The following is a 12,132-nucleotide window of genomic DNA, read 5'->3' on the forward strand; positions in this document are numbered from 1 at the left end:
GATTTTTGAAAACATTTTATTTACAGATACATGTATATAAAATATACAACATACATTCAACATGTGCCAATTTCAGCTCTTCAGCATGATAAAGTGATATGAAGCTTAACACACTTCTCTGATTCTTACAATGTTGGCATGTTGATGTACAGGATACAAAATATTGGACAACAAACATTTTTTTTGTTTGTTTTTATTCCCAGATGACGAAAGTGGCAGTTATCTGGACATGTACTTTAGTCATCTGCCTGTTTGTTGACTACTGTTATGCGCAGAAGGTAAAACTCATAGCCACTCACTTGTTCCACTGATTTTCTGTAACACATATTTTACCAGGAAACATTTGTTGTGTATTTCCCCTTCAGCTGAATATCCACTGGGGCCCTCAGTCCATGATGTACTTAAAGGGCAAACGTGAGTTTAACCACAACACAGACTCCTTTTCTCTCTATATCAGGGGTGTCAAACTCATTTTAGGTAGTCTAATTTAAACTTTTTAAAAAACAATCATCCCAACTTTTTAATAATATGTCTCAATTTTCTGCACTCAGTTTACTGTTATTGCATATGCATTACATTTTGTATACTTTTGTAACACAAAATCTTCACAATGTATTTTGGAATAATAAAAATAACATCTTATGATTCAAACTTGTTGAGATAGGGTTGTTTAAAAGAAGTAAATCTGGTTATACATATCACTTCCTATAATTCTCATTTCGCTTGTGCGCCCCAGAACCCCCATTTCAGACACTTCTTTTATTAAAACATATCAGTAACACACTCGATCTCCCGTAGCAGCTCTTGAGTTCAGCTGTTAGTTGTGTTAGCTTTGACTTTTTTATTTTACAGTACATCTGAGAATCATACATGTAAGAAGATCAGTGTTAGCACAAAGTGTCTTCTCCAATTTTTGTTGTCAGATGGCAGGAGGTTTGTCTCAGAGGACAACAACAGTGTTTTGAAGCAGTGCCTCCTTGGCTGGTATGCAGTGATCCGAGGTACAGTATGGCATGATTTTATCTCATTCTGTTTCTGAAAGACTTATTAACATAGTATCCTTAAGCAAAGTTATTCTAAAGGGATATATAAGGAAGAGATGAGGTAGGTGAAATGGGTACTAAAAAAGAAATGGATTCCTCATACCAACTTGAGAATAACAGAAAAGATAACCAAAAAGTACAAAAAATAAACCGAGAATAACTTGTTTCCATTCAAAATGGAATAAAATTGCATTCACGTAACCCAACTTTGAAGTGCCTTATCAATGGGCCAAAAAATATCAACAACTCTACCCCCCACCACCAATGTTCCCTCTAATTTTTCACGTGTCTGAGCGAACACACAAACTCCCTGAGCAGTCCCTTGGACCACAGTGAGCAACAGCAGACGTGTGCACTGTGGTCACGCCAGCATCGAATCCATCCAAGTTACATGGTTTATTAAAATAATCAAATTACAGCATTTACATTTATGTTAGACTACTTTTAATTAATTGCTTTAGCCCACTTACAATGAAAATTTAAAAAGAATCTTGTTCATGACCTGTGTAGTATGTTAACACTATTGGAAGTAAAATTAACTTGAACTCCAATTTTGAAAACACAACTTTCTTTTTTTTCTTTTTTCTTTTTTTTTTTTTTATAAAGCTCTGACTTTATATGTATTATGAGTATGAGTCTGTGGTCTGGGAGAGAGTCCTGTAACTCTCTATCTGCAAAATACAGTATATAATGACCAATGTTGGGCAATTAATTATATAGTTACTTCTTCAAAAAAGTAACTGAGTTATGCAAACAACAAAGTTTTTTGCAGCTGTTTACCTAAAAATGCAGCCAAGGCGTTTTTTTAAATAAACATTTCAAACTATTTACAGAACAATCAGCTGTTCTGCATCAAATCTGATGCCACACAAATTATTTGTGCCACTCCAAAAAATAATTTCTGTCCACTATGAGATAAAGGAGAACAACAGCCTGATACCTGCGGGCCTGACAACAGGAGATGTATCACTCCTGTAACACCTGTAACATTCAGCAGTCGTCTCATTGTTCTGACACACACAACAAAACTATTGACTACACTACACACTAACTACACAAGATTTGCGCTAAACGTCTCGAATCTCTCACATCTCAAAACACCGCCGTCACTCCTAAAACTTCCCCCTTCCTAAACAACTAAATGCCATGTTGCCATATCATTTTTTGATTGGTCGACATGGTACATTTTTCCACCAATAGGAAAGGGTGGGGGTTTTTTGGTTTTGTTTTTGCTCACAGGCGGAGAGTGCTTTCTAGTGATGGGATTTCCGGCTCTTTTTAGAGAACCGGCTCTTTCGGCTCGGCTCACTAAAAAGAGCCGGCTCTTCAGGTTGTTTTGTTGCTTTAATTAATTTATTATTAACAATAATATAAAATTATGCACAAAAGGAATTACTAATGTAAAAAAAAAGTGGTTTTATTTATATATGTTTATATATAAATATATGCAGTGGCCCCTAGAGACAAAACACATACAAACTCCAAAAAGCACGTACAAACTCCAAAACACATTTCTAGCATTAACTGAACTTCAAAACAGAGCTACCTAGATCACTTAAATTACACGATTGAAAGCATATGTGTATTGTTTGTGTATAGAGATTGACAGACCACGTGACTTTCGCGCATTGCATGCCGGGATCCCGTGGCAAAATAATCAAAGTACCGCATCAAATGCAAGCATTTACAGCACCGCAAAATGTTCATTTGCCGGTTTCAATGCCTTCCTGCTTTTTCTTTGCCCCCAAAAAGAGGAATGTACAAAACGAAGGAGAACAATGCCGGACCGTACAAAGACAGACTCGACAAAAAGGCAAAGAAAAGGTACGAGGAAAAAATCAAAGGAGTGAAGGGGTTAGACCCTTACGAGCACACAGAGTGGACAAAAGACATCAGCGTGCTGCTCAACTTTCACCGCGCTCATATTTATAATTATACGGTTCTTGGAGTGAGTGCATACACTCATGAAGTTTTTAGTAACTTCAGGTCACTGCAACAAGCCCAGGTACAGTTTACCGACGGATGGGTACAGGACCTTGAAATGCACCGTGTAGAACACAAGACCATCGTACGAACAAAGGTAAGTTTACCAGTCTCACAAATCGTCTTCATAAATACACATTCGTTAACCGTTTATTAATAGGAACTTTGAGCTCAACGGTAATTAATTAGTAGTGGAAATAATTTCTGGTACGCATTACAGAAATGTAGCAGTGACAATAATATTGTATGTTGTAATCGTACTGGGCAATTAGTGATACAAAAAACTGTTTTATCCTGTGAATAAAAGTATATGTTTTTGTCAATGTACCGTGGTAATAACAGAAGCGAAACGCAATATTCTGTCAGGACAATTCACTATTTATTCAAAGCTGAATATTTACTGTCCAGGCCATCCGTTGCCTCTTCGTGACTTCGGAGACATGGCTTGGACAATTTCTCTTCCACGCCGGAATCTGATAAAAACCATTCGCTTTACCCGTCGGCTTCACGCGGCTGTCGTTCGCCCGGCTTGTGCAGTTAATAATACAACAGCTTCTTGGCATTTTTTGTTTCTTTTTATCGCTGTGTAACTGATTTCAATTGAAAGCCTGCTTGCGCTAGTACCTCTTGCCACGGATACCCACAATGCTTTGCGGTTTTACCCCTCAATGACATCACATTTTCAATCTCTATTTATACACAAGCACTCATATATATTCAAATAATTTAAAAAAAATGTTAATCTACCTGTTACTACCACACCCCATATCCAGTCGTTGGTACTTGCTGGCTTGTGTAGCCTCTAGGTAACAAAAGCTCAACACTGGGCCTAGCATTCTGGAGCACTTCTGTTGTGTTTTCTATGTGTTTTGGAGTTTTTACGTGCTTCTGAGTTTTTACATGTTTTGGAGTTTTTACGTGTTTTGGAGTTTGTACTACTTCGTCTCTAGGGGCCACCGTAAATATACTTTTATTTATTCACTCCACATAAAATGTAATAAATAAATCATATAATACAAAAACCAACTAGTCGCAGTTCAACTTTTAACTATTTAAATTTTCAGCTTTTTCCTTTTAAACAAATTTAAAATGAAACAACACAAAACACTACAAACCACAACACAATTAAATATAAATTAAAATATGAAAACAAAAAGAAGATGCACATTCTCTGTCATATGGGCCTGCATGAATAAACTTTCTGAATCCTTTATCATCCGCAACTGGAAATAGTTGTGGATAATTACTATACCTTTCTAATGTGACGTTGTTGTCCCTGGCTCTCTTTCTAACTCTCCCTCCCGCTCTGTTCCTGTGCTACTGAGAGTGCAACTACCGCCCCTGCCCCCTCTTCCCAGCGCAAAGCACAAGGCTCGCATGCGGAGTGAAGCGGAAAAAAAGTGCGAGAGAGAGGGTGAGAGAAAGAAAGAAAAAAAAAAAACACGGCTCGCGATAAGGAGCCGGCTCGCGTCGTTCACGTCAAAGATCCGGCTCTAAGAGCCATTTCCTTCGCGACCGACACATCACTAGTGCTTTCGAGCGTTTTCCTTATAAAACGCAGTTTTTACCGTTTCTTCCCGCAGTAAATATAAACAACGACAGTATTCAGGAAGAAAACCAAACATTGCATATATTTTTATCATAACTCTGGTTTTACGTGGCCTATCAACACAATTTAAAAACTGGTATAAAGTCCACACTTTTCCCGTCAATTGTTCCGTCTGTCCTGCTCACATCTCCAATGGTTGTACACGTTGTCATTAACGTGGCTTCACTCCTCATCAGCCACGCCGCTTTGCCAGCTAAAACACCGGTGTCGGCACATAAGGACGCTGTCATAGCCTGTCAACGACGTTGATTAGCTGCGTATATACGAATGTGAATCGCATTATTGGCTGGACTATGGGATAAGGTGGCTTCGTTCTATTCCCATACGGGAGCAGCCAGTCACTTACTGACTAACACTGCAAAACAGAATTGTTAAAATATTAATTTTAATTTCAATTCAGGTTAGATTTTTTTTTTGTGCGCAACGCAGATTTTCTGTGCGCAGAGACCGTGCCAGCAGTACGCAATTGCGCACGCGCGCAGCTTAGAGGGAACATTGCCCACCACCCCCCACGCCCAATTTATCTCACGTGCTGGGAAATTCCTGTGTTACAGCAGCCATAAATAGACAGATAAATGTATAGATAAGTAGAAAATGAAAAAAAAAATCAGATCTCAGACAGTCATAGTTTAATATGATACAATAAAGAGATTAAATAGAAAATGAAAGATTTTCTGAAATTGTCAGTGGAGTTGAAATAGATGAAAGTGCTCAGCTGCATGTGCAGTAATTGGTCGCAGGATGGCCTGAATCCATTAATTATCCGCATCCATTCACCACAGCCAAAGTCATTTGGAGGACCTCTGCCTCAGGTGATGAAGAAATCCAAACAACATGTTGGTTTCAAATTGCAACAGCAAAGACAAGCTCCCTCTGTGCATTCTAACAGTTTAATATTCAAGCCATAGAAACATTCCTTCACAGGACTACAAAGTCTAAGTCAGCCCTTACTGAATATGACTGAAGAATTTTTGTAGATCCTACAGAGAGAGTGTAGAGTGTTACTTACCATGTGGTCATGTCCCATTGTTTACATGGGATGTCAGCCATTATAGAAACAAATAAAATACTGAGATTCCCTCCCACTCTTTGTTGTGGTCAAAAAAACAGAGGAAAAAATGTAGCTCTCGATGAAGTCATTTAAAAAAGCAAAAGGCAAAAAACAAACAAAAAAAACCCCACAAGAATGGGAGCTTCAAAACTTCACAGCTTCAAGACTTCAACTTCAAAAGTTTGCCACTCAGCACCAGGTAAAAAAAAAGTGAAGAGCTGAATTACAACTTACTCAGCATAATCCGCAGTCATAATCAATTTTTGGATAATTCAGTTAAATTCAGTTCTTTCTATATAGTGCCAAATCACAGCAATAGTAACCTCAAAGAAGCAGCCTAAAGATGAAATATCATTCCAAAATATACATCATGTATTTCACTCATGTAGTAGCACCACAGTGCAGTGGTTTACACATTTGGCTGAAGAGCAAAAGATCCAAAGAGGAGATCCAAATCTCGAGAGGATTGTGTCTGGAGGGACATTTTTGTCAGTTCATGCAAGTCTGCCATATCAAATATGGAGCTCTACCTGCTGTGGTGACCCACTGTGAACAGCTGAAGTAGTTTCATTTGTTCATAGGCTGCAGCCTGTAAGCATTCACAGTGAGGACAGTTCCCCCATATTCAGTGTTATGATAAAGTAGACATATTATAATAGTTCTACTATATATGTAAGTTATGCTTTAAGTAATCTTTATGCAGAAAACTGAACCAGAGGACAAGTTTCTGAGAGTTGACAAGTTTCTGAGAGTTAACAGCTCACAGCTTAATAGTGGTCGTAGTAAGCAAGTCTCAGTTTCAACTGTGAAAGGAAGACTTCGAGCTGTAGGTTTGACAGGATGAGATGCAGCAAGAAAGCCATTGCTAAGACATCAGAATAAGACAAAGAGGCTTCTCTGGGCCATGAAACACCGCCATTGGACTACTGAAGACTGGAAGAAGGTATTATGGACTAAAATCCATTTTGGTCTATAAACTGATCATTGAATGAGGAATTCTGTAAATTAGTGTGTTCTTTTGGTATGGTGATCCATCCAGTTAGTCTGTGAGGGCTTGTGGTCAGTGAGCTTCTCTCTTTTGCTCTTCTGTGCTTCTCTCTTTTTATGTTTCGTTAGTAGAGCTAAATCTGTCGTGGACTTCTGATAGCCTAGTGAAAGAAAATTGTGTGGGTTATAGGATAAATTTAGATAAACGTGTTCATTCCCTGGACCTCTGACTGTAGTTACTGTCAATGGTGCTCATCAAAAGCTGGAATAATCCTACTGATATTACTGACTATTGCTATATGCTACTATTTCTGAGTATTCATGTGCATCTGCGTGCATGGATGTCTGTGTGTTTGTGCATTTGTATGTCTACGAGAAAGAAAAAGAGAGAATGTGAGATGCTGTGTTTGGTCCGGTACATGGCGGTAAGGCCCCCACAAAAATATGTGCCCCGGTGTCTGTCACATATGGAAAAAGCTACTCACAGACATAACATCATGTACTGCTATTTACATTACCAGTGATATTTATTTTGACTCTTTTTCTCCAACTGGTCTTTCTGAGTTAACTGCAGTTATTACTGTTAGCTCCATAAATATTTGGATAGAGGCAACTTTTTTTTTATAATTTTGGTTCTGCACATTACCACAATTAATTTTAAATGAAACAACCAAGATGCAGTTGAAGTGCAAACTTTTTGCTTTAATTCAGTGGGCTGAACAAAAAGATTGCATAATAATGTGAGGAACTAAAGGATTTTTAACACAATCCCTTTATTTCAGGGGCTCAAAAGTAATTGGACAAATTAAATAACTGACAATAAAATGTTAATTTCTAATACTTGGTTGTAAGTCCTTTACTGGCAATGACAGCCTAAAGTCCTGAAATCATGGACATCACCAGATGCTGGGTTTCCTCCTTTTTAACTGCAGCAGCTTTCAGTTGCTCTTTCTTTGTGGGCCTTTCTGTCTGAAGTTTAGCCTTCAACAAGTGAAATGCTCAAATGGGTTAAGATCAGGTGACTGACTTGGCCATTCAAGAATATTCCACTTCTTTGCTTTAATAAACTCCTGGGTTGCTTTGGCTGTAGGTTTTGGGTCATTGTCCATCTGCATTATGAAACCCAATCAATTTAACTGCATTTAGCTGGATTTGAGCAGACAGTATGTTTCTGAACACCTCCGAATTCATCCAGCCACTTCTGTCGTGTGTCACATCATCAATAAACACGAGTGTCCTAGAGCAACTGACAGCCATGCACGCCCAAACCATCACGCTGCTTCTGCCATGTTTTACAGATGATGTGGTTTGCTTTGGATCGTGAGCTGTTCCACGCCTTCTCCAAACTTTTTTCTTGCCATCATTCTGGTAGAGGCTGATCTTGGTTTCATCTGTACAAAGAATGTTTTTTCCAGAACTGTGCTGGCTTTATTAGATGTTTTTTGTTTGTTTGTTTTTTAGCAAAGTCGAATATAGCCTTTCTGTTCTTGAGGCTTATGAGTGGCTTGGACCTTGCAGTGAACTTTCTGTATTTACTTTCATGCAGTCTTCTCTTTACGGTAGACTTGGATATTGATATGCCGACCTCCTGGAGAGTGTTGATCATTTGGTTGGCTGTTGTGAAGAGATTTCTCTTCAAAATTGGAATAAATGAAAATGAATTGAACTGAAATGATCAGATATTCTGACCAGCAGCTCTTTGTCAGCTGGCTTCAGTAAGTATATCATGTTTAACACATTTTGCAACAAACACTCCATACTGTCTTATCCGGCAAGATCATATATACCTTTTAAACAGTGGTATGCCGCGGTCACTGGCATCCATCCACTGCTCTTAGACTCTCCATTACATTCTTTTACAGTATTTAGCTCAATGGTTGCTCACCCCAGTTCCTGTGAAATCATATTTTTCTGGGCACTGAAACTGACCAGGAACCTGCTGGAAAACTGGAAAGACAATATTTATTCCTTACACTACTTTATATCAGACTCAAAAGAGGCAAGCTGAGCTACTCTCTATAGTTCTGCTGTATTCGGTTTGCTGTCCATAACTCGGCAAGCAAGTTATTGTCAGTACACTGTAAAGCATTCTCCTGTCAAATTATCCTTCTCAGTTTGCAGCATTTAATGGCCTCAAGTTCCAGTTAAATAAACTGTAGTTGGCATTATCAGTTTTTTACTGTGTGTAGGTTTCCCCTGGCTAATATATGCTCCCTCCCTCCTTGAACCCAAACCAAACTGCTCCTAACATTACTCAGAATGCTCCTCCACTCTGGTAAGAGTCCTTGAGCAAGAGAATCCCAAATTACTCTCTAAACATCCGTCATTGTGTGTGATAAGTAAAACGGGTTGCACACACAAGTAAATTCTGTGCTTGCAACCATTAATGGTAGAAATCATTCCACACATGTAGGCCAGGTGAATCATCTTTTGTTACAGTGTTCAGTGTCCTGAAATCTATATGCAATCTTCTGCTGCTGACCTTTTGTCTAACAAGGCCCATGGGTATAAACCAAGGATTACGATTCTCTCTAATGGCTTTCACCAGCATACCTGCAGGGCATTTCCATCCATCATCCATCATTATGATGTATGAAAATTATGCAGTTTCTATATTACTTCAAATCAGGTGTGTTGGTTATTTTGCTCTCCTCTTCTCACAGCTTCTGGTTCTCACATGTAGTAGTAACATCTAAATGAGAAATTCCGGCTCAAGTTATGGAAGTCGTGTACATCAGGCTCATGCACACAGCACTACAGAGAGGTGATAGGGATGTGGTTTAAAAAATGCATAGAGACTCTGACATTCATTACCTGTTTATTGTTGTGGCCACTTCCACGTTGCTAGTCTCTGGCAATTCTTTAACCATGTTCTGGTGCTCTCCTCCTCCTGAGGCCCACAGCTCCAGATTGGTATCTTACTTTCAGAGAACTTGAATTGCATATTGACTGGCAAGATATACATAGTTCACTGATCCACCTACATATACCTGTGTTGAGGCTAGAGGCAAAGAGATGACGGCCATGACAGCCAGAACACAGGCTTCCCAAAGCATCAGCGTCAATATGGATTGGCTGTAGCTCAGGTCGTTTGATCTGGATGCCAAATATCCTTGTCAAGATACTAAGCCCAAGTTGCTCTCCGATGCATCCATGGAAGTGTGAATGCTAGATAGAAAGCACTTGTGTAGAAAAAGGATACAAAAAAAAAAGTGCTTAAATGAACAGGTATGACTGAGGCAAGTTGTATAAAGCACTCTCAGTGCCCAGGTAGAATTTAAAAGTGATGTGTAAGAACCAGTCCATTTACCAGTATCAGTGTCCATTTTATTTATAAAACATATTTCATTACAATGGGCTTATAATTTAAAAAAAAAAAAAAAGAACAGTGTGTAGGTCCCTGTGACAGACAGGTGACCTGTCCAAGGTGTACCCCCCTACCACCCCATGGCAGCTGGGATAGGCTTCAGTCCCCCACAACCCTGAAATGTATTAGTGATAGAAATGTGATGGATGGTGGAATGTAGGTCTACAATGTCTTATAGCAAAAACAACAAAACAAAATGTCATAAAGAGTCAACCTTGAAGTTAAAACACAAACATACAAACTCTCACACCTATGCATGCTCGCACACAGACACACCTGCACACACTGGATGGCTGTAGCAGGTCTTCTGCTAATCAGAAGGTTGTTGGTTTGGTCCAGTCTGCAGGCCAAACATCTTTGGGCAAAATACAAACCCCACATTGTTCTCCGATCTTGGAGTATGAATGTATGTGAATGTTAGATAGAAAGAGCACAGAAGAAAGTACTTGTATGAATGGGTGTGAATAAGGCAAGCTGTATAAAAGTGCTCTGAGTGCTCAGGTAGAGTAGAAAAGCACTATATAAGAACCAGTCCATTTATACACACAGACAGTAAATGTAAACCTGTGAAAATAAAGGTTTTTAAGTTTGGGTTGTTTTTCTTCAGTCTAGACACAGCTCTTTCCTGTAGGAAGAGAGCAGCACAACCTGAAAAGGGCATCCATAGAGGCAGTGACACCATTTGTCCTCCAGAGGCTGTGTGCAAAGTTCAAACTCTTTATGAAATATCACACCCACAGTATAGCTGGTGCAGGAAATCTGAAGACCAGGCTACCATGAGACAAAAATCTACAGGGCCTTTCTAAACTTATCCAGAGTAACCTGAAAACAAATAGTTTCATTATGGCAACTCCCTTGATAGTGGCTTTTTATTTCTGGACTGAGAAACTAAGAACATTGAAACAGAAGTCTTAATGTGAACGGTAATAATTTACTGTACTCAGAAGCAGTAATAAGTTCATTTATTCCAATGAATTGCTGTCATTATGCAACACATTTTACACACTTCAGAAACTGTTACTGTAGAGGTATAAAAAAGCTGATATATAAGACTTACACTTCAAGTTGGTTTATAATCAAATGTACTGTAAAAAGTTTCATTGTTGCTATATTCTTGAAAAAGAGTGTACTGATGTGCATAAATATAATAAAGTCTGGTTGACATGGCAGTTTAAACACCTCCCTTTTTGTGTGTGCTTGCATGTGTGTGTACGTAGGCATCCAGAAACTGCAGTCGCTGGACTTCAAAAGACCCAGTCACATTCTGAGCTCAGAGAAAGTCCTCATACACTACCTCCAGAAGAGATGAGACACACCAGCTCGGACTGTGTACACGCAATCCAAACTGACAGTTCATTGAGAAAAAGGCCTAAACACCATTTCACCTCAGTGAATACACAGTGACGTGGTACTACAACAAGAATCTAGCATGCCAGCTCTGGTAAAGCCAGTGAATTATTAGATAATTATTTGTATATTTGAATTGTTCATGCATGATAGCTTTCTATAGATGCATAGATATAGATAAATACAGAAAATGCTTGAAATAAAGCTGTTTGTGTAAATATCATGGCTGCAGTTTATCATTTTGCCCAGAAGAGGCCAGCAACATATTGTAGGAAAACTAAAGGCCGTCATCTAAGGATCATCAATGAATATCTATTATGTATTTCCAGAAATTATTTAGTGTTCGAAGAAAACATTCCTATAAAAAAAGGAAGCAATGAAACATTATGAAAATACCTCAGTAGACATAAATCAGAATCATAATTCTTTATTAATCCCTAGGGAAATTATGTGGGTTACGGTTGCTCCAGTACAGTAACACTAATAGAAACAAAAACAAAAACAGACTAGACTATTAACAATACAATACGTTAAGATATAAGGAATAGCACAATATATACAATATATACAAATCACCAAATAATAAATATCCAGGGTTGGCAGATGTGGTTATAAATAAATATCAAGAAAATAGACAGCAACATTAATAAGTAAGAAAGAGCGTGTGCAAAAAGATGTAACTATAGCAGTGTTTACAGTGTATTAGATTGTGTTGTACAGGGAGATGGCCACAGGCAGGAATGAT

At 38.5% G+C, this 12,132-nt stretch overlaps 1 protein-coding gene across 1 annotated transcript; it reads left to right on the forward strand.

The window, feature by feature from the left end:
• Positions 1-203: 203 nt before the first annotated feature.
• Positions 204-11,403, forward strand: LOC134631760 (spexin prohormone 2-like). The gene is made up of 4 exons (XM_063480312.1): positions 204-278; positions 366-414; positions 924-1,001; positions 11,258-11,403. Exons 1-4 carry the CDS (start codon positions 204-206, stop codon positions 11,347-11,349), a joined length of 294 nt encoding a protein of 97 aa, XP_063336382.1. The 3' UTR covers positions 11,350-11,403.
• Positions 11,404-12,132: the final 729 nt, after the last annotated feature.

Source organism: Pelmatolapia mariae, linkage group LG7, assembly GCF_036321145.2.
Source record: "Pelmatolapia mariae isolate MD_Pm_ZW linkage group LG7, Pm_UMD_F_2, whole genome shotgun sequence".
In the NCBI taxonomy this organism is placed as follows: Eukaryota; Metazoa; Chordata; class Actinopteri; order Cichliformes; family Cichlidae; genus Pelmatolapia; species Pelmatolapia mariae.

Excerpts from the sequence above, each read along its gene's own strand:
- LOC134631760 (XM_063480312.1), top strand. The coding sequence starts at position 204 with ATGACGAAAGTGGCAGTTATCTGGACATGTACTTTAGTCATCTGCCTG. Across the intron at positions 279-365 it reads ACTACTGTTATGCGCAGAAG|CTGAATATCCACTGGGGCCC; the intron begins GTAAAACTCATA and ends TTTCCCCTTCAG. Across the intron at positions 415-923 it reads GATGTACTTAAAGGGCAAAC|ATGGCAGGAGGTTTGTCTCA; the intron begins GTGAGTTTAACC and ends TTTTGTTGTCAG.